We start from the raw sequence: 22938 nt of genomic DNA on the forward strand, positions 1-22938 counted from the left end.
TTTGCATCCAGCGGCAGCTGCCATTGCCTCTGTAGTGGCACAACACCACCTGCGTCCCACCACCTGGAAGGCAGGGGGCGCGGCACAGCCCAGCAGTGGCAGGCACGTGGTGTTGCACCGCTTTGGGGGTAGCTGCAATGGGGTGCAAAGCACAGCTCACAGCAGCAGCCACCTCTGTCCCACACACAGATCTGGGGGGCATGTGCCCTGGGCCTCCACCGGGATGTGCACCACAGCGGGAGCCTCCCTACGCCCCTGGACAAGCCTCCTAGGCTCTGATTATCCCACCACCCGGCCTGGCCAGGGCCCCATTCACCCTACCCCTGCCTGTGTCCCCCTCCCTCCTTCACTGCAGGGGCCTCGATCTGTCCCCGCCAGGCTCTTCCCCTTCACAGAATCGACTGATACTTGCCTGCCATGTTGGGCAGCCAATGATCCACACTCTGGGCTTCAATCCTGGCTGCGTGTGCGCCTCTCCCCACCCCTGCTGCAGCTGCTCGGAGCCCATAGCTGGGCTGCCTTGCGGCCCTAACCACTGCCCCAAATTTGGGCGGGGGCAAGCCCTGTTAGCCCTGGACTTCCGCCGCCTATGCATCTTGTGAATGTATGCATTCACAAACTCCAAACCCAGACCCTGATACCTGCCTTTGGGGAAGATGGACCACCAGCCAAGCAAGGCAGGCCCTAAGGGCCCACGACAGGCCTGATCTGCTTTGAGTCCCAGGCATGCTGTGCCTGTAGCAGCTCCTTAGCAGTGCTAAGACTAAGAAAAGAAATAAAATCAGGCTTTTCAGTCTAAATTGTGTGTGATGTGGGCTCTTGAGCCTGTATTTTTGTCCATAAGGCCCCCACCTGCAACAGCTCAATAAGTCATATGACTATTTATGCTACTGTTTAACACCTGCTGGTTTTGAATAAATTAATCTGGTAGAGATAGATAACAGGGGAGAACAGGGGCAGTGTAGAATGTGGCTTCCACTTAGAGGACTACCTGTCCCTCACAACACACGTCATTGTGTGACAGTGTATACCAAGTATTAAAGCAGTAGCATAAAAATATAGTGTATGGGCTGGAAAGCTGCTTCATCCAGCCCACCAGACTGCCAGCAAGTTAGGGAAGTTGGGGTCATGGCCTTTTTGCCACTGCCATCACTATGGCAAGAAGTTGCTTGGCTGATGGCTACTTAGCTTACCTTTTCTGCCCCATGCTGAAGCCATCACTACTGCCACCATGTGCCCTGGGCTAGAATAGCCACTTTGTGCCCCATGGCCTGGATTTGGCCTGGGACACAGGTTGAGTTTGACACCCCTGAATTGCAGCGAAAGAGCGATATAGCCCCCTGCTCACTGGAAATGCAACGGCTTACCTGCCAGCCAATGCTAGTAGTTTAGAAACTGTTTGCATCCTTCACCTATTTTGCAAATGTAGCCTGCTAACTACACGGTGTTATATAACACCATGCAGAGAGATGTTACATTACTGGTACCCAGTTGCATGACAAAAGGGGGCAGCCAGGGCAGCGGACTTGGGCACTGCTTTTGTTGGGGGCAGAGGCGGGAAAGGGGCGGGGGGAAGGGGAGACAAAAGCACCTATCACTTCAGCAGTGGCTGTCTATGCTGCTACAATTGGAATGACAACAGCCAGTTCTGCTCTGTGTCATGGCTGCCCCAGACACAGAACTGCCATGCTGTGCCTCTGCTGGTATCTGCATGATGGAGATCAGTGTCTTTCATTCAGGTTGGCTGAGGAGTCCAACGATGAAGTGCTGAGAGGCGAGATGTGTCCTGCAGCTGAATCTGTCCTCTTGTCTGGCAAGAGTACCTTACTAGCAGCCCAGAAACTTAACATTCAGCCAGAGATCCAGAGCCATAAGGAGGAACTGATTGTCTCAGCACAAAGGGTCTTGATGGAGACGATGCAGGTGAGTGCAATGTTGCTGTGTCTGCTCTGAATGTTGTGAACGCAGTGAACCTGCTGGTGAAGGACTTACAGATTTTAAGTCCTCCACCAGCAGGATTCACTGTGTCCACAAACTCCTACAGAACAGGTCTGGTCTGTAAAGCAGTCCTCCTCATTGCCCAGGAGTTTTTCTAGGGCCTCCCTATGTCCCTGTAGTAACTGGGAACTGGCAGTTGTAGGGCCTTGAGGCTTAACACGAGTCAGGAGCAACTCTAGTGGCCACGCCAAGACTGACCTGATACTTCTCTTCTCCCTCTGCTTGAAACAAAGGAGGAGTCAGGGTTTCTTTTTTCCCCTACCCTGCAGAGCAATTTCTCCTCTTCCTCTCTGAGCTGCCTGAGCGGAGAGGAGGGAGTGCCCCCAGCAGAGCTCACGGAAACCAAAGAGAACCATTCTAAAGAGTGAAGTGGTTTGTTTGCCCTGGGTTGTGCTGACACTGGTGGAATCCAGCAAGGTAGATGTTAAGCACCTTATTTTTTGGACTCCATAAGGATTAGTGCAACCAAGCAGAACATGGCCATAAGCAGAGAGCAGCTGCTCTGTTGGCATAGATAATCTGCTGGAACAGGTGGCTGTTCAGACCTGTCAATCAACTCTGCTCCACTATACAAAGAGCTTGTTCTGACCAGCTGTATGGCACACGTTCCACTGCCCACTCATTCTCTCTGAGTTGAGAATATTAGAGGAGCGTTCTGTACATGCTGCTGCCACAGGCCCTACCACTTGAAACTGGATGATATTTCTTCTCTGATTCCAAAATGCTGTTGGATTGGTTCTGTACAGCCAGACTCAGTACAACCCCTTGGGCTTCCAGTCCTTTATGGACAGGAAGATCTGTCACTCCCTGTACCCAGCATTCTCATGATCTATTCCATATGTGGGTGCTTCTCTCATGTGTTCTGCAGCACCACAAATGCAGCTGGCAGGGACTGGCATGGACCTGTTTTAGGTGTGTCTGAACTGAGAAGCCCTGGGACCTGGGTATGTCAATAGGTTAACTGTGTTTGGAAACAGAGGTGGACCACACATGATCTGAAGTTGCAGCAGACCAGAGCCATGGTCTAGTCCTATTCCTACCACAACCCCCTTCTCTCTTCAGTTAAGACGTTTCTGTGCACACCATTTACCCTCCTTTTTCTCATAAGTAGATAAGATGATTTATATGCTAGTATCATGCACTGCTCAAGGCTTTTCTCCATGCATGAGGAGACCAATAGGCATTACCTGTCAATAAGTATCCTTTAACTATGGGTTCCTGGTAAATTTGACTTCCTGAATTTTCTTAGTTTTCTAGTCATATTAGACTGCAAAATGGTGCAATACAGTGTAATAAAGATGTACATAGATTTTTCTCTTCCTGGAAGTAGTTTCCAGTTTGCTTCAGAAGTGATACTAGAATGAATTTGACCAGGGACACGAGTTTTAGGAGGAGGCATCTCTCCTGCTGGAGGGGTTCAGATCTGAGACATATTTTACTAACCAGCAATGTGTGCTGCTTCTAGAGGAGCTCTTTCCCATGGTACTGAATTTGCAAGAAGAGGTTCTAGTCATGTTGCTGTCTGTTTGTATTGCAGCAGAGCCCAGACTGCCAGGCCAGGGTTCCACTTTTCTGAGTGCAGCATGCGCCCTCCCCCACAGTGAAATACTAAACTTTGTGTACATGCTTTCATCTTCTCGTAATTCAATATAAATAGGTCTTGAGTGCTTTCTTGGCAGCCTGTAACTATTACTTATGTATTACTGCTGCTAGATATAATGCAGTTTGTCTGAAAGGAAAATTAAAGGTTCAAATTCTGCCCTGTCATAATGGAAGGAACTCTGAAATAGCTCCAATATTTTCAATATTTATTCTGGATTGACAAAATCTACCATTCATGCTCTTATCTCACATTGTAACTATTTCATCTTCTTGCTCTCTGCCCCTGGATGCCTGCAAGCCCACCCAAAATACTAAGCTCTCTTACCATAAGCCTCTGACTGTATTACCAAATACCCTTGAGACCTTTCAATGCTTTCCTGCCCCCTTTTGCCACATAAGATACAAACTTCTTGGCCTTAACCTCAAGGACCTGCACAATTTGGTCCCACACTATCTATCATCTCTGTTAGATTGCTGCATTGGATGTAGTGCCAGCTCTGCCAACTGCGCTGTCGGGGCACGCCTACTTGTTTCATCAGCACCTGCCCATTTGCTCCCACATCACCTCCTGTGTACAGAATACCCTGCCCAGAAAAACCCATAACATTGCTATTCCCTTCTTCACATCTACTTCTGTGGTGTCCACAGGCCCTGCCAGCTGCTACTCGGTAGGCAAGTGGCAAACAGCCTATTTCTACTATCTGCTTTGTCTCATTAGGAAAACAAAATATGACAAGTAGCACATGCTGTAGTCCAGGATAAGCCTGCTTATATTACACTTCCCCCACTGACCTGTCTTAGGGTCTTATGCCTGCCCATTAATGTGGTAGCTCAGTCCCTTGCAGTCTTTACTGTGTCTGCACTTGCACTCCTTTGGATGACAGGGCAGGGCAGGACTGTTGTTCTCATTGTACATCTGGGGAGCTGAGAGAGATGCAGACAGACAGACAGAGTTTGGGGCCCTTAAAGGCATTTAGCATCTGACTGTCTTTAAGTGCTTCTGCAGATCTGGGCTTGATTGACTTGAACATGGTCACCTAGGGAAGTGACCACAGGTCTCTGAAGTCCTGGGTGAGTGACTCAACTACTGGGCCATGCACCCTCTCCCTGGTTCTTTTGTTCATATCATAGATGCTGACTTTGTTTTTTGCTGGCGGGTGCTTTTTTTGGCATTCCCATGCTGAGCCCCACACATGCCCAGAAGAGGCAGCACACTACTTCAGCTTGGTTCACCTGATGTGACTCATGGGTTCTGATCACCCACTAATTTTTTTTGGTGGGTGCTTGAGCCCTGGAGCACCCATGAAGTTGGAGCCTAAGACTCACATTGTGTGGCTTGTCTTAACCTGAAAATGATAGCTCTTTGGGAGTGGGACTGCCCTCCTACCTTTTTATGGTGAAGATCACTTTTTGGTGCCCCAGGATCTACCATGGCCCACCACGCTCCACCTGCCCTATGTCCTGCCCTGCCTCCCGTACAAGTTGCCTGGGCTCTGACCCCACTCACCCAGCCCAGCCTGGGCGGCAGGGTGTATAGCTCAGCCCAGCCATGTGTGTCCTGCCGCCCCTGATCATGGAGCCTTTCACGGACTGAGATCGATTGGTTGGTTACCACTGCACTATAGGACTGCAGAGAAGCCTGCTCAGTGGACCCTGACCTGTGATCCTAATCAGAATTCTTAGCTTCTCTGTGGCCCTTTCCTTCTGCCCATCAATACAAAAGCAGAGCAGTGTTGATACCCCCATTTAGAAAAAGGAACACAAAGACAAGAAGGTGAATGGATTTGTCCATGGGTGCACTGCAAGTCAGCGTAAAAGCCAAGAATAGATCTTAGATGTAGCATCCTAAGTACTGTACCACACTGCCTCTCAGGTATTTGGGAGCAATGAGAAGAACAACTGGGTGCAGTTTTTTTGGGTGTTTAAAGGTCCCATACACAAGAGTAGTCATTTCACATGGCCTGAAGCTTCTTTTTAATACAGGAAATCCTAGCTTGTGGCTGCACAGTGTTAATGAGAAGAAGGAAGGCTGGTCTGGTGGTTTAGATGTAGGACTGGCAATTGGGACATTGGGGAGATTTCTGTAGTGACCTTGGTGAGATACTTAGCTTCTCCATACCCCCGTTTTGTCATATGTAGGGTGAAGAGCTTCCCAGAGTGCTGTGCATCCCTATCCCTTCATTCCTGAGATGCTCAGAGACTCTGCATCATGAACAAGGCTACCAAGAACAAAAAAGAGGAGACCTTGCAATGCTGTTAGAGTTCTGGACCGCGAGATTTCTGTACTCTCAGTCTGCTCGTCATAAAAGATGTACAATCTTATTTGTGCACACAGGCATTTTTAAAAACAAATACAAGTTAGAACTGTAAATAACTAGTGCATTCCCAGCAAAACGGATAAAACCAAGCCTTGGAAATAAGCTAAATGTTTAGTTCTTCTGATACTTTTTTCTGATTTTATTGACTAGATTCTCCAAATTGAAGAGGATGCTTCAGTGAGGAGGATTATTCAGGCTGCTGACTGGCTTTTGGATTGCTTGAGCACAATGGAGTCTGCAGGAGATATATCAGCCATGCTGGCCGCTTTCCGGGATTTTTCAGAGTCCCTGCTTTTGCTGAACAATTTGACAGAAAGACGCATTCAGGAACTCAGAGTATCTCCTCAGCAGAAACACTTGGCTGAAACCCTGCAGATCCTTAAGAAATGTGTCCCTCTGCTGCACACAGTCAAGCATGGTGTTCTAAAGCACCCCCAGGACCTGCAGGTGAACCTTTCTAAAGACTATGTTTTTGCCTTGATTAATAGAACTGTAAAAGAACTGATTTCCTTGCTTACAAATGACTCGGGGAACAAAGAACTAAGGGAGAGAAACGGTCTCTTTTCCCACCATCTGAGTCAGCTAATGGGTCTCTTGTCTAGTCCACACCCTAAGCACTTTTATGAAGGTGAATTTAATTCGCTTGTAGAAGCAGTGGTTTTCTACTGCATGATTTTAGCTGACTCATCCAGGCCAAATATTAAGCTGCAGCTCATCAACCATTGCCATCATCTCCTAACTTTCTGGAAGAGCATCTCCAGCCACGCAAAGCTAACAAGACAGGTGGCAACACAAAGTCAGGTAATGGGTGAATTAGTAGAGAAATGTCACACAATGAGGGAGGAAGTGAAGAGTCTTGATCAAGCAGTGCTCACTGCCCTTCTGTGTCAGATTGTGGACACATTCACCGAAACGAAAGAACCCCTGAAACGGTTAATAGAAGCTGTGCTGGAGCCTACTGTTATGTCATGTGCCCCTGCAGAAGGGAACAGATTTCTGAAGAAACTTCAGCCTCTCATCACTGCCTTCTTTAGCCACTCTCATCAGATGATCAAAGTGGCCAATTTTGCTCTGGCCAGGTGCACTAAAATCAACACTGTTACTGAAATTGAGGACTGTGTAGGTTGTTTAAATAGACTCCTGGCCACTGTGCCACTGCTCCTCACAGAAGTGAGCAAAGATCCTCCAAAGATTAGCATGTCTGAACATTTGCAGTCCTTGTATCATACGTGGGCTGGGACAACAGAAAGCCTGTCAGCATGCTTTGATGAGGTAATCAGCTTGCACGGATTCCTGGATCTGTCTGTTCAAGAAATGGCCGATCACAGAGAAGGTTGTGAGAAAGCTCTGGAAAGTGAGACCTCTGGAGAGTTTTCCTGGCATGCTGCTAATTTTACCTGCCGAGCTGCCCACATTGTCCAGGTCATTCGCAGATATGTGGATAAAGCCAGAGATCCCATTTTCAGGAATGGTTTACTTGTTTTAGTTAAGCAGCTGGACACATCCATTTTTGAAGTCAAAACTGCCACTGACCAGTGTTTAGAAAGAATCTCCTGCTCACAAGCAAGAAACACTTTCTTAAGGAGGGCAAAGCATCTGGTTGACTCTGCTTGCAGGGTCAGAGAAGGGCTAGATGAGTCCAACCATCCAGCTATTCTTAGCCCTCTTCGGGAGCACATTCGGAAGCCTGACCTTCCCAGAGAACTGACTTGCGTTGCTGCTCATGAACTGCCAGCACCCAGGGCCACACATGGCATAAAAGCAAAGACCACTGACAGTAATGAACTACTGGAAGGTTTTTTATGCAAACCACTTCAGTCACTCTCCTGTGCTTTTGAAATACCTCTAAGTGCAGGTAGCTTATATCTTAATGGCGCTCCAAGAAAAGTGGATGTACACCCTGTGATTGGGCAACTCTTAACAGCAACAAAGAAACATGATGTCACAGCTGTCAATACTGCTTGCTCCACTTTGCTTGAACTCTCCAACTGCTGTGTTGATGCAGCTAAGGAAGCCTTACCCATTGTTCAGTCACCTTTGTTGGAAAAGCTGACACACTACAGAAAGATAGTATTATTAACACCACGTGTTGTTAGCTTAGCTAGGGAAATAGCCCCAAACCCGCTGTCCAGTACTGACAAACTCCTTGAAACAGCTATCTTGCTTTCTGAGAGGATTTGTGAAACTAAGCAGTGCCTGATGACTGTGGCAGGCTCTTGGTACAGCCTGTCACAGCAGTTGTTCTGCGTTATATCTCCACATGATTTTCTGAAAAGCAAACAAACTCTGGATGAGATAATGCAGGCATTAGCGTTGGTTGTTCAGCTAGCAGGTGACATTGCATGTACTGACACTGAGGAGGAGCACACTGTGGTTCCAAAGATCCATGAAAGGTTTGTAAGAGTTCAAGCAAAATTCAAGTGTGCCCAGACTAATACAAAGCTTTTGTTAGAGAAGGTGCTGTCCTCTGGTACCTTCCACTCTAACCAGGCTGGAGTGGACAGATTGGAAGCCAACTGTGTTCTGTGGTCTGTCGTCATGCAAGTGCTCCTGCTCTCTGTGGATCATTTCATAGGAAGAGATGTTTTGTTCTTGAGTGAACTGAGAAATACCATGAAGCACAAGCTTTGCCTGCAGACTGTCTTGGCAGCTGTGTCCGAGAGCTCTCTGAGAATACAGGAAGCAGCCTGCCTCTCTCCTGCCTCCTGTGCTGAAGGTGGTAGGGATTGTGAGATTCTTGTGCTGAGGCAGGAAATCAAGATACTGACTGAAGCTGTGTTGCAGGTTGCAGGTATTCTGTCGGTCTCTCTAGTGCCTACCCCCAACCTGTCTGTTCGCTTTGAGCTTCTCCAGCGAGAGCTTGCCATTAGGGCACAAACACTGATACTTTACCTCAACAGCACCAACCAGGAATTTCTAAGGGTCATCCAAAGTGTTGTTCAGTTGGCTCTGCCTTGTGCAAAGGTCCATGACAGCGACAGAGAGATGATCAGAAAGGTCTTTGAAGAGAGGGCTGGGCGAATGATGGCAAATGTCCAGCAAGTCAAAACAGTCATAAAAGATGCTCTGCAGAACACTGCATGCTTAAACCTACAGGAAAGCTTGCTTTCAGCCACAGACCACCTTCTCCTCCTCACCTTGGAGGTGATAGGAAGAGCTAGTAAACTCCTACAAAGCCAACAGGACAAGGAGCTTTTCCAGCTGGATAATATTTTATGGGAATGGGCTGCTAAAGCTCACTGGGTTGTGACCCAACTTCAGTCAGTTCCGGGCATCAGGGAATCAGCCCTGGAGCTCATTAAACTGTACTTGCAAAACAGTGAGTCACATAATGTTCCACATCAACATTATGGCACAGCACAGCTCTTCCAAGCTGAAATACCCGGCACAAAAAATCAGAGTTGTGCAGTTTTTGCCAATTCAGCGGAAAGTTCTCTGGCCAAGAGTGAATGGACAGGTTTAGCTGCCAGGGAGACATTTGAAATGGTATAGTGGATTTTGTCCCTTCTAGCAATTTCCTAAAATTAATCAGTGTAAATTCTAAGTTGTGCCAATTGCATTTCACTGCTTTTCTGCTATCCTCTGTCTTGTTTGAAATTGCTTTAGAACTGTAACTTTTTTTTTTTTTTTTTTTTTATCCTAAGCAAAGCATAGGATACTCTAGAATTCTGGTTGTTCAGAGTCTCTGACAATACTGTGACAATACATATCACATGCACCTTTTCTCCAAAAATCAGCTCCCCAAAATTGGGGTGCATATCTTAAGTGAGGAAGTTGATGTTTCTGCCTGGAATAGAAGCACCCCATTTTGATTCCTGTTACAAAGCCAACTGCGTAGCAGCAGCAATAGCAGCTGAGGGAGTCAGTTGACTTAATGGCTCATTGTTCTTCCCAATCAACTGCTCTCCTTTTTAATGGTCTTGATGTTCCAGTAATCAAGCTAACTTTTCTTCTGGCAATTTTGCTGCCTGCTAACTCCTCCTGGTCTCCCTTCTCCTATTTCACAGCCTTGCAGAATTTTTAACTGTCTCTCTGCTCTATGCAAGTTTAAGTCTGGAAAAAATCTTTTCCCCAGTACTTCTGCCCTTACCAAAACAATGTGCATATCTTCAGGGGTGAGTTGTATGCAAGAAAATACAATATGTCCTTGTACCTGCATTACTGCCTTAACGTACAGGCAGTGGAACATCAGGCAGCATGTACCTAGTCTTCTGTTCACTGGGGGTTACAGCCAGGCCTGGCACCACATTCTCAGGGTTCATGAGACAAAACAACTGATTGCCATGTGAACTTATGTAAAAGAGGCTGGAACTGGAGTTCCCTGTAAACCAGATCTGAGCTCAGAGTTTACCATTGAGTGACTAATGTTGAGTTGAATATGAAGGCATTGGTGCTGATCCAGGGGTCAGTATTTACAACTAGCATCAAGCACCCAGGTAGGATGTAGGTGCACAGCAAGTCTACCACTCAAAAATGAGATAGTTGCTGATTGTAATCATCATCCTCACCTCTGCAGGGATGATTGCTTTTGGTTCCTGCACTGGTCAGGAGGTGGCTTCACCCAGCACATAGTCTGTCATTTTTTAGCTATGGCTGTGGATTTGGAGCTATGCCCAGGGTTGCCCTGGGTAATATGCTTGCCAACAGAGATCTGCCAACAGGAACCAGAGAGAAGCAGCATCATCATAGAGCAAACACCTGGCCATAGCTAGAGGGTGGTATGCTTGCTGTCTCAGTACAGATGCCACAGTTCCTTTTCTGGTACAGGAATAGCAACAGGGAGAAAGTTGGAGGGAGCATCCAAGGTAGGATGCTCATGTCATACTACAGCCTTGTCATTCTGATGACTTAGGGGGGTGGGCAGGTTACTTCTGTTTATGTAAAGGTGCAAATATTGATATAAGTCATTTGCATAAACTCTCCAATTTCTGAATCTTCAGCCTTCACATATGACAGGGGCAGGGCAGGGCGGGGGACTTCTGTTGCTACCTTGGTGCCAACCTCAGCAATTCCCAGCTCAGCTCCTCACACTGCAGGTCTTTCTTTCCATTGCAGCTGCTGTCTCTACCGAGTTCCTCTGGAATGTCTGACTAAGCATCCTGGGGAGCCCACGTTGTTGTCTGAGCTGCAGGGAAGGCCTGAGCACTAGCACTCTGAGGCCTGGGTTCAACATTCTCCCAGTCAGTTTAGCCAATGGGATTTGCTGCTCTGTTAGCTCGTAGGAAGTGCTGGTGCCATTTTTGTATTTAGCTTCCAGCCCTCCAAGGTACGTAGAAGCATAGCAGCATTATTCAGGCATTTTAGAATAAACATTCCAGAGTTATTTTAGGTCGTAATTGCTCTTCTGAGCAGCTTAGATCTGCAGTTTGAAAGGACAGTTCAAACTGGGGGTTACATACAGGGATAAGCGAGGAGACATTTAAAAGGAACAATCAGGTTTGGAAAGCTTCTTCTGGGCAGACTCAGTCAAGTGGAAATCAGGGACTTAAGAGTACTGGGCAAGACAGTTCTCATTCTGCCAGGGCACACACAGCAATGCTTATTTGCATGGCTTTGTAGGAATGTCTGAAAGTGTATGTATGCAGAATGGCCCAAGCATTGGTGTGTGCACCAAGATTTAAACATAATTCCTTTTTGATTACAAAAGCATTCTGCAAAGGGGAACCTGAGCGCTCTTCACAATTGCCCTTTGCCATGGAGATGAGTAAAGCAGACTGTTGAAAATAAGATAAATTACCTGAGATGAATCGGTCTCATTGTCTTGCCAGCTCCCGCATGAGTGTTGGAAGGACCCACACGCCAGCAACGGAGAGTCGCTGTGGGGAGCCCTGCGACCAGAAACTGAAGCTTTACAGGATGACACCAGTAGACTGGGCCAGGTCACCAGGGAACTGGCCACTCAAATGTTTCACATGACACAGTTTCTAAAGAGGAAAGGACCCATTACGGTACTTCCCCCTGCTGTGTGGTGCAGAGCAGGAGAAAATACATGCTATGGCAACCAGGACCAGAGCAACCCACTGAGCATGCATAAAGACTGAGCTTTCCCATCTGTGAGCCAGACCCTCAGTCCTTGTGTCCACTCAAGTTAAGAATATGGGAATATGGACCTTTCATAGAGTCTGCTCCCCTACACTGGCATGGCAGCTCCCCGTCACCTCTGTTGTCCCTTCAGTTTAGTCTCTGCACCCCCAAAATCATTGTAGCACAGGCTGCAGGCTTGTGAGTCTGTTGGCTAACGCTGCCCTTTCAGCAATGGAGCTGTCAACAGGAAGTACCCTGTTGCCAGGAAACAAAGTGCCCCACAATAAGACCAGTCCACTTCCATTGGGTTTGGGGCCATTTGTCAGGGGAAAGGATCACATGGGGGAACTGGGAAGCAAAGACACCAATATACCCTAGCCCAACAGGGACAGGCCATGGGGTTTTACAAGCTGTTTTTCATTTCAGCCAGAGAGTTCTTTACTGCACCTCCTCTCTCCTCTGGTTGTAGCAATCAGTTCCCTGGCCATCTCTTCCGGGTTGCATCTGTTCTTTCAGACTTGTCTCTTCCCTCCCATCTCTTGTATTCTGTGTGAGCCTGTGAATTGGGGATGCTGGGTGGTGTAGGTACTAGTGTCAGTGCAGAGTAAAGATGAGACTGGGGAAAGGGCTTTATTCCAGATGCTGGCTCTGGTTCTCAGTGATGCTGAGGGAGTCACGTAGCCTCTGACATCTCTGCTGCCCACCTACAGAGAAGAGATAACAAAGCCCACCTTCAGAGAGAACTTTTGGAACTTGGGAGATAGGACACCTAGATATTAGTAGCAAAGTAAAGGGTCAAGATTTCCTCAGGCCTTTGGTGCTGTGGTTATTGGTGTCAGAGGGAGGAGATCCAGGATAGATCTGATGGAATATTTTTTTCATCTTTCCCTCTCAGCAAACACTGTGTCAGTGATGAGCTGTCTTATGGGCAGAGAACTAAGAGCGGAGTGCAGAATCATAGGATCACAGAAGTACAGGATTGGAAGGGATGTTAGGGACCACCTGGTTCGACCCCTGGTACAAATGCAAGAATGCATAGAGAGGTGCCAAGCTTAATGATGTCTATTGAACTCTCCATGAAATTAGAGTTAATGCTGAATGGGCCACTGCTGCAGAAAACAGCACCATGCAGCCATCACTACAGAGACCCTCAGATAAGGCAAGACAACATGATGCCTCCTGGATTGTGTTTTAACTCATTCAGCAGGCAAAGAAGCTAAATATGAGGGTTCCAGTCTGCGTGGATGGCAAAACAGTTTCTTGTATGATCCCTTCATGGGTTGCCCAAACCAGAAGAAGGCTTCCCCCACCTCTGAACCATCAGCTGCCTGACAGGAGACTGCTCCCCACCCCCTTGTCAAATGGCAAAATGAAAATTCAGGGCTTTTAGGGCAAGGAGGCATGAGAGGAGGCAGAGGTGGCCTGCCCAGTCAGGAATGAGAGGGGAAGCAACTGTTCCCACCTCTCACAACCACCTCCTCCCATTCTCAACATTTGTGTTCAGATCAGGCTGGTTGGTTTTCCAATGCTCCATATAAATACAACCATCCAGTGCCAGTCTGGGACAACGAGTATGACAAAAGTTTTCTGTGGGTTGTTTTGTAAGTAGCATTGCCCCTCCCCCAGCCAATGTAGAGGTGTTGCTGAGCATGCCTTTGTTTACTAGCACTGCTAGGGGTATTTGTGGAAAGCTCTGAAAAGTTTCCTCCAGAAGGCAGAGAAAGGTGAGAGAGTTCTCTATCCATTTCCTCTCCTATTTCACTATGTCCTCTGACCTGTCACCCCTTCCTCCCCTCCCCTGCTTGGCTTCCTTAAGGCATGACTGCTTCAGGTTGGGCCCCTAGTCTGTGGTGGTTCTGATCCTTTGATAGAATTATGTATGGCAGCACTTACCATTGAGGCTTCTGCAAAATGGGTTGAAGGAGGTGGAAGGAGCTATACGCTGCTGCTGCAAGAGGGGTAGTTTGGAGCTGTAAAGCATCCTCCAGCTGTTGGCTGAAGAGTACTTGCACTGCATCTGCTCTCAGGCTGTCACCAGCACCTCTGGTTTTCCTAAGTGCAGCAAGAAGTTATGGTCGTTACGCTATAGAAGTGATTATAGGCCTAGAAATGATTCACATCCCTCCATTCTACATATGTCTTTGATTTAATTTTAGACCAAAGAGCAGCTTGTTGACTGTGCTGGACAAGTGGCTTCCAAGGGGCAAGTGTTTGTTAAATTTGGCCACATCATTGCAAAGAATTGCTTGGATGACAGGTGTGCACCAGCTGTGCTGCGTATCACGGAGCAGATCCAGACCATCAGCAGCCAGCTCAGCATTCTTGCCAGGTAAATCACAAGGTCAGAGGGTGCTCTCTTGCTCACAGTTAGCGTGCGTAAGAGGTAGGGGTGTCCCTTAATAGCTGAGGATCTTCAAGGGTGCTGCTTGCTGTTTTTCTCACTAGTATGCACATATGGTACCAGCAGCAGTCACTGAGGTGAGTATTGTCTTTGCCTTGGGGAAGTTTCCTCTTTGTTTTATTTTCTTACAAGCCTAAAAACTAACCTGGCCCTTGTTCTCATGCTAGGTGAAGGCAACTGGAGGCTGCTGGTTGCATCCTGGTGACTACCCCATGTGCCTTTTTAGGTGCAGACAGAAGTTACATTTTGTGTGTGACTTGGCCCTTGCAAGCACTCTACATCTATCTGTACTCTGATATGTGTGCATGGCTGCAGAGTGATTTTAAAGGGGCCGATTGCACGAAAAATTAACCTTCTTCAAATGAGGGATCAAATGAAGGTGCTCTGCTTACAGCCCCTAGGGCATTTCCCTAGGGTTAATATTTGCATATTCAGGAATGTCAGGAAGGAAGAGAAAGGGAAGGAGGTAGTGGGGAGCCAGAAGCAGTGCACTACAGCCTGGGCTTTGCTCGGCCTGAGCTGGTGGTGGAGTGTGGATCAGAGCCCCCTCGCTTCATGGGCCCTGCCAAGCTGCTTCCAGTACCCCATCTAGTAGGGGGACCACAGGGTTGAGGGGGGGCTCTGACTCCTCACTCCAGCTCAGGCCTGACAAAGCCCATCTGGCAGAATGCTTCTGCTGGCTGACTCCTCCCTCCGTGCTGATAGCCCCAGAGCTGAGAGGTATGGGGCAGGGCTGGGGAAAGGTGTGGAGCAGGCATGCTCCATCCTGCTGGCCAGGAGAGCCGGTGCAGACAGGCTTGATTTCTGTTGGGTTCAGACAGGCGAACATCCATTGAGTCAGGGATGGAGGGCACTCTAACTTAAGGCGCTTTACGTACAGTGCCATGAGTTAGAGTGGGGACCTGAACGTCTATCTGCACCCTTTATAGTTTATCCTGGTCTTGTTAAAAACAAACCACTCCATTCCACTGCCTGTTAACTGGTGCTGAGTCAGATCTGGGTGAGCAGGTCTTAATCAGGATCTATCCGTTTGTTTTGTTTCCCTGTAACAGATATGGCTATGTCGTCTCTTTTTGGGGCTGGTATATATGCCTCAAGGTACTTTGTTTGCCCCCATCACTGCACTGGCTGAGCATATTGATAGGAGTGACAGCATCTTCTTGTCCTCCCCACAAAACTGCCTCTGACTCTAGTGACCGCATACCTTCACATAGCGAGCTGTATAATGTTTTCTTTTTATATTTTAAATACTTTTTAGGGTAAAAGCAGCAATAGCAGGGAGCAGGTGCTCTGCTGAACTCCTGGTAAACAATGCCCAGAACCTAATTCAGGCGGTGCTACAGCTGTTGAAGGCAGCAGAGGCAGCGTGCATCAAAGTAAGTCTGCACTGGGACAGCACAAGGTCATTTATAGGGCAAGTATACATGGAGTAACATTTTTATGATGACATTCTTGGATTAAGACTAGGATATTCTTAAGGAGGAACTGAGGAATTCTAGTGCCACCGGAATCTATAGGAATCTTTGCAGATTCCATTTGAGGTTAGTTAGTGCTAGTGCTGCCAAGTGAGAACAGATATTTGCTCTAACAAAATCTCCAGGAAATTCATCATACTGGACTTCAATCTGCCTGTGGTATCACACCAGTGTTTCTTACCCTAGATTGGTTTTATTCTTTAGGCCTACCATTTGCATCTCTCTTCCACTTTACTATTGCAGTGATCCATGTAGCAGCTTCCTTCTTGCTGAAGACCATGGATTAATTCATTCTTTTAAATAATTAACCTTCACTGTCAGCATTTCTTACTTTTCCATCTAAATTCAGGGGTGCTCATTTTTACATGCAAAGCTCTGAGATCAACAAAGTGACTTCAGCTCCTTGTTTTGTAGAGCGAGGGAATCGTTTAAAACTAGAGGTAGGTTCTCACCTGGAATTTGTTTGCAAATAGGCCATATGTGCCTTCATCTTAGATGTGGCTCAGCTCTGGTTCCATTCCAAAAGCTTCCTGATTACCTGTGATGACAGCAAGACCTTCTTGTAATATTTTAAACAACTGAATAGATCAGGCTTCTAATGGTGACAAGGAACACTCATCTACTCTCTGCTCTGATACAGCTTTGAACAATAATATGTCCACATCTCCTTATTAACACAGGACATGGAGCCCCCTAGGGCTGGCTGAATGAGTATGTGCTATTTAACAAGGTGGTCTGTCTTGTTAGGCTCCAACTGCATCTATACAGCTGGTAAATGACAATCACCACTAAGCCCTTTTCAGAGTCACTGTCCCCCATTCTGTAAATATTTTTTTTGTTCCTAGTTATATGCATTTGCATTTGGCCCTGCAGATGGCTTATTAGCTCTGCCTTTTCTAGCAGTCCTGCTCATTCTGTAACACTGACTGCCCTCTTTATTTACCACCCCAATAATCTTGGTCATTTACAGAGGGTTGGGTTTTTTTTAGTAATTACTTTATTTTCTTCCACTTTTTGATGAAGACACTGAATTGACTGGGGCTGAGAATCAATTATAACAGGACTCCACCAGATTCAGTCCTAACGGATGGATGGGAGCAGTCTTAAGGAGCTCAGGGTTAAACCAGTACCTGAGCCTGCAGGGAATCCAGATCCAGATCAGTGGAAGTCAAGGAAGCACAAAGAGGTCAGATTCAGGAGTCTGACCTATGTTTCTAGTTTGTATGTTCCTAGTTCATAGTCTAGTCTAGGCCAGGCTAGGCCAAGCCAGAGGTTGGGAACTAGGGAGTCCAGAACACATGATGGGGGTAAGCAGGAGCAAGGTACTGGGGTCCAAAGTAGGGACAAGGCAGGAACAAGGCACAAAGGTCAAAAGCTGGGAGTAAGGCTAGAGCAAGGTTGGGAGTTGCTGCAGAGTGTGAGGTGTAGAATAGCAATGGCCCCAGTGCAGGGCCTGGGATTATATACTAAACCAGGGGCAATCAAAATACTGCCTGCCAGGCCATTCTATCCAGCCTGTGGGGCCCCTAAAAATTTTAGAAAATTAATATTTATCTGCCCCGGCAGCCTGTTGAAGCTGACAAGAGACAGGGGCAGTAGGACCCAGGGGGAGCCTCAGTGGGGCTGAACAGCCCAGCCCAGCCATTTCACTCTCTTCTTGACCCTGCCTTGCTCTAGCACCATATGGCTGCTGCTGCAGCCCTGAACTGGGGAGCATGGGGCCTAGCTGGTACAAGTGTGTGTGTGTGTGTGTGTGTGTTGTGTGTGTGTGTGTGTGTGTGTGTGTGTGTGGGCAGGCAGGGACAGTGTGTGTGTGTGTGTGTGTGGGCAGGCAGGGACAATGTGTGTGTATGTATGTGTGGGCAGGCAGGGACAGTGTGTGTGTGTGTGTAGGCAGGGGCAGAGTGTGTGTATGTGTTCAAAGGGTGAGTTCCACATGCACCCACACCCCCCTCACACTGCCATACATGCAGATCCCACCCATCCCCTCACACAAGCCAGACACCTAGCCCCCACAAACCCCTTCCCCACCCACACCCCACATATCAACACCCCCCCACATGTTCTCTCACCCTGCATACCCACACACCCACAGCCCCCCACAAACCTATACCCACCCCACCACAATATACAAGACTAAAACTTAATTTTAAGCTATTGTGCAATCACCTCTATGTACACTACACAAACACATGTAAATCAGGACAAAAATATTGTTTTTGTGAGGGTGTAGATGTTTGCTTTTTAGAATATAATTTGGTATTTTTTTGGTTCCAAGATGGCAAAACCTCTTGCTGAAAGGAGTACTTCCAGGGGCAAGGGGAGGGACTTCTGGTGGCTAAGGTCAGGGGTTAGGGGGCGGGATTTCCAGCCACGAGATGGTGACTGGGGCAGGACATCTGTCAAGGGGTGGGGTACTGTCACAGGGCACTAAGATGCTTGCTTCTTTAAGGGCAGAATCTGCCTAGAGAGAGGGCCCTAGGAGCCAGGCAGAAACCCCACACAGGTGCAGGTTACTATGGCAGCAGGTAAATGATGGAATTAGCTTGAACCTGCACCTGGTCAGCTGACTGGAAGAAGGTCCTGGGCACATACAAACCCCAGGTCTGAGGCCAGCAGGGGTTAGTTCTCTGGCAGCAGCCAGGGGAAGGAGCCTGTAGAATAGAACTGCCCAGAGATGCCGTGGCTGCCTGATATACTGCTTACAGGACTAATGGGGCTCCCAGAGCTCACCAGGTACCCTGGGCTACAAGTTACTTAATGCCTGGGGAGAAGTTTGCCTCTTTTAAAGGGACAGAGTGCACCCTGCACTGTTTGTATTACGTTATAGACCAGGGGCTTGTGTTTGCCATTGTTATTTAGGCTGGTGGACCTGGCTGAGGCTATTGGAGAGGAGAAGGCCTTATTGGGGCACACTACAGTGTGGAGACCCCAGCACCAGCAGGCGCAGCACCAGTGAGGGCACAGAGACAGGGCTGCAGAGAGCCCAGCACCAGTGAGACCACAGAGAAAGGGCTGTGGAGAGCCCAACACCAGTGAGGGTGCAGAGACAGGGCTGAGAAGAGCCCAGAGATGAAGGGAGGCTGAGTTATATCAAGGCCTCAGAGGGACAATGTTTGAATACCATCTGTGAGGCATGGGGCATAATAAAGGGATGGTTTTGAAGTCACGCATCTAGCCCATAAGGCTTGGAGTGTCCTGCGAGGCACTTCCTTAGAGACGGACCCAGCAAGGGGTCTAAGAACCCACATGGTTTAGTGGGGTCCACCAGGACTGTGACTGCATAGCACCTTGAGGGCAGCCTCCCTTTCTACCATCTATTATCTTAACCATCAAGACGTGGCAGGAGTGAATAGAGGGCACCCATGGGTCAATGCTAGCAAGGTCACAGGGCCCTAGGGGCATCACGGCAATCCCTAGGGATCCCACCCCGTGGCAGCTACCAATGCTTGCCAACAGCTTGCCAAAACTCGGTACTCAGTAAGTGCTGCTGAGGGTGAAGATTTGCCTTCTAATAGAATCTACATTAACTATTATGCTTTCAGATTTCATAGATTTCATAGACATTAGGGCTGGAAGGGACCTTGGAAGATCATCCAGTCCAGCCCCCTACCCCAGGGGCAGGAAGTCAGCTAGGGTCAAAGGATCTCAGCAAGATAAGCATCCAAACATTTCTTAAAAGAGTCCAGAGTAGGTGCTTGCTCCACCTCTGGAGGGAGTCTATCCCAGGCCTTGGGGGCTCGGACAGTAAAGAAGTTTTTCCTTATGTCCAGCCTAAAATGGTCTTGCAGGAGTTTTTGGACACTGGACCTTGTCATCCCTTGGGGCGCTCTGGTGAACAGGCATTCCTCCAGATCCAGATGCACACCCCTTATATACTTATAGGCTGCCACCAGGTCACCCCAGAGCCTGCGCTTTTCCAGGCTGAAGGGTCCCATGGCTCTCAGCATCTCCTCATAAGGCCTGTTCTCTTGCCCTCTGATCAAGTGCATGGCTCTCCTCTGGATTCTCTCAAGCTTCTTCACATCCTTCTTGAATTGTGGAGCCCAAAATTGGATGCAGTACTCCAGCTGCGGCCTCACCAAGGTTAATTACAGTGGGAGGATGACATCCTGAGATTTGCTTGCAAAGCCTCTATGGATGCAAGCCAGAATTTTGCTCGCTTTACCAGCTGTGACATTGCATTGGTGGCTCATGTTCATCTTGTGCTCAATCATGACCCCCAAGTCCCTTTTGGCCATGGTGCTAGCAAACAGAGCACTGCCAAGCCTATAAGTGTGTTGTGGGGTTTTTTCCCCGGGGTGAAGTACCTTGCATTTTTCCGCATTGAATGTCATACGGTTTTTATCTGCCCACTTTCTAAACCTATCAAGGTGAGCCTGGATCACCAGCCTATCCTCGGGTGTAGACACTGTACCCCAAAATTTGGTGTCATTGGCGAACTTGGCCAGTCTGATTCTGACACCATTGTCCACATCATTAATAAAGACGTTAAAGACTATAGGTCCAAGGACAGAGCCTTGGGGACACCACTGGTCATGGAATGCCATGTTGATTCACTTCTGTCAACTACCACTCTCTGGGTCCAACCTTGGAGCCAATTCTCCACCCATCAGACCGTGATGTAGCTGAGGCCTCAGTTGGCCAATTTTTCCATGAGGAGATAATGGGACACCGGATCAAAAGCTTTTTTAAAGTCCAGATATATGACATCAGTCTCTTCTCCCTTGTCCAGGTAATATGTCACCTGGTCATAGAAGGAAATGAGATTGGTCAGGCAAGACCAAGATCATTTAGTCCTCCTCAGTTCTGTTAAATGTCTGCCATATTATTTTGTATGGAACTAACTTGTTAATCAGAATGTCAGATGGCACAAAGTCAAACACCTGTTTTTTCCACAAGGCCCATTACCATTAGGATCTCCATCCTTTAGCTCTTTGTTGTCACCATCCTGTATCAGCCACTCCATTGTGTTGCCTGAGACAAATTTTTCTTTGACTTTTTTACTTTTCTGCATGGTAAGAAATTTAAACCAGCTTGCTAATGTCAGTATGTTATTGTATGATTATTTATTTCTTTCAAACAGGGCTTGCGGCAGCCATCTCCTGACTCAGAAGAAGGGGAGGTAGCTGCTTTTTGTACTCAGTGGAAAAAAACCCTATTATGGCATAGAACCAAAGAAGCTTTAAACCCAGACAGGGATGAGTTAGGACTTCGCAAAACACGTGCAGGGCTTGAACCCACTCTTACAGCCCTGGTTCAAGGACCATCATCTCAATGTTAAAAACTCTCCCACCTACCCTTACCATGTTAAAAAAATCCTGCTATGGCTAGCGCTCCCCAGGAACAGGAAGAGATCTCTGCCAGTGGCAAAGAATTTGCTGCCTGGAAGGGTAGGCCTCTCATCACTGACCTCTTTTGAAACTTCCTGTGCTCACCAGAAACAGGACACTAGACACTAGAAGACTGTACATATTTTCCAAGGGCCATGAAGAATTAATCTCCCCCTAGGTTGTCTTACCTAAACAGTTGGCTTGTAAATGGAAATTCCTCCATTCAGAGGCCCTTCACACCACAATGTGTTGGTTCAAATTCTGGACCTGTGGGTGAATACACAGGTGTTGATGTTAACCTAACAACGTTCATGAGAACTTACTTGTCCATCCTGGCTACATGGCTTTGTGCACCTGCTTGACACTGAATATGAGACTATACCACAGAAGAACCCTCTCAGCTTTGATCCGTTTACTCCCTAGGAAAACAACCTCTGGGTGTGGCTATGCTGCATAGTAAAGTGTCATCATCTATATGTGCGCAGCATTTACTGTGCAGTAGATTAGTCTACTGCATGGCTGTGTACTACCTGTAAATACAGGTAGTAGATTAACCGTGCAACAACTATTGCAAAGTAGTGCACATGTAGACTGCTGACTGGGAGCAAATTGCTCCCAGTTAGCCCAGACAGCAGGAGGCAGGGAAACTGTCTCTTCCCCCAGGCAGATGCTTTCCAGCCCCATGTCTCAATTGCCAGATTGGGGCATGGGGCTGGGAAAATGTTCTTTCCCCCAGCTGCTGCTTCCCAGACTCATGCTCTGATTGGCAGATTGGGGTATGGGACTGGGAAAATGTTCCCTCCCAAGGTGGGGTCTCCAATCCACCTGCCCCCCTCCCCCCCCCCCCCCCCCCCCCACTTCAGAGCAGCTGGGGAAACTCCAGAATGGACCTCCCTCACCTGCCTTCTCACCCTCCCATCCTGAGTCAGCACAGGAACTGGGAGTTAGGGGACAGAGCTAGGAGAAGAGGCTGCAGAGATGCAGCTTCTCTTCCTGGATTGGATCCAAATCCAATCTCCCACCCACACGACACAACAGCCAACCTCTGTTGGATTGGAAGGATCAGTCTAACATAGGGGCAGGCAAAATACTGCCCGTGGGCCAGATTCAGTGCACCAGGCCAATCTATCTGGTCCGCGGAGCCCCTAAAAAAGTTTAGAAATTTAATATTTATCTGCTCCTGGCTGCCTGTCAAAATGACAGGAGCCAGGGGCAGTAGGACCCAGGGGAAGCTGGCAGCAGGACCCAGCAGCCCAGCAGTATGGCCTGCCCAGCCTTACAGAGACTTCTGGCCTGGGACCCTGGGGCTGGTCCCACCTCCCTGTACCAGAAAAGGAAACTCAGATAAGAACATGGGGGGAGGGGACAGGGAGGCAGGGCAGGACCACAGGCGATCACCCCAGTCCTTGGGGCTGGGCTAGGCTGGCTCCTGCTGAGTCCTGTGGTTGCAGGCATACAGCCAGGAACCATATGGTGCTGGAGCAGCCAGCAGTGGGCAGGAAAGCAGGGAAATGGCAGGTGGGGGAATTGCAGTGAGTAGGCATGCGGGAACACATCAACAGCTGGGTAGGAACACAGGGGCCAGTGTTGGTGGGGCCCAGAGTGGGGCAGCAGGAGCATGGGACCCTGGCCTCCCCCTCTAGCACAGCTGGTGCTGGAGCCCTTTCTCCTGGTGCCATGCTCTGGGCCCCACTGGCCCTGGCACTGGGACAACAGTGCGTGCCCTGCACTCCCACCCAGCTGTCACTGTGCTCCTGCACACCCATTCACTTCCCCTCCCTCTACCT

The 22938-nt window shown here is 48.2% G+C and overlaps 1 protein-coding gene across 1 annotated transcript in view; it reads left to right on the forward strand.

Moving 5' to 3' along the window:
• Positions 1-21102, forward strand: part of LOC112551352 — a 24934-nt gene extending 3832 nt beyond the window's left edge. Inside the window, exons 2-7 of the mRNA XM_025211866.1 lie at positions 1740-1923; positions 6069-9404; positions 11687-11866; positions 14099-14271; positions 15602-15719; positions 20905-21102. Of these exons, the coding sequence (XP_025067651.1) occupies positions 1740-1923; positions 6069-9404; positions 11687-11866; positions 14099-14271; positions 15602-15719; positions 20905-21102 (4189 nt within the window). The remainder of the gene's footprint in view (positions 1-1739; positions 1924-6068; positions 9405-11686; positions 11867-14098; positions 14272-15601; positions 15720-20904) is intronic.
• Positions 21103-22938: the final 1836 nt, after the last annotated feature.

This window comes from Alligator sinensis, unplaced genomic scaffold (genome assembly GCF_000455745.1).
Source record: "Alligator sinensis unplaced genomic scaffold, ASM45574v1 scaffold1238_1, whole genome shotgun sequence".
Classification (NCBI taxonomy): domain Eukaryota; kingdom Metazoa; phylum Chordata; order Crocodylia; family Alligatoridae; genus Alligator; species Alligator sinensis.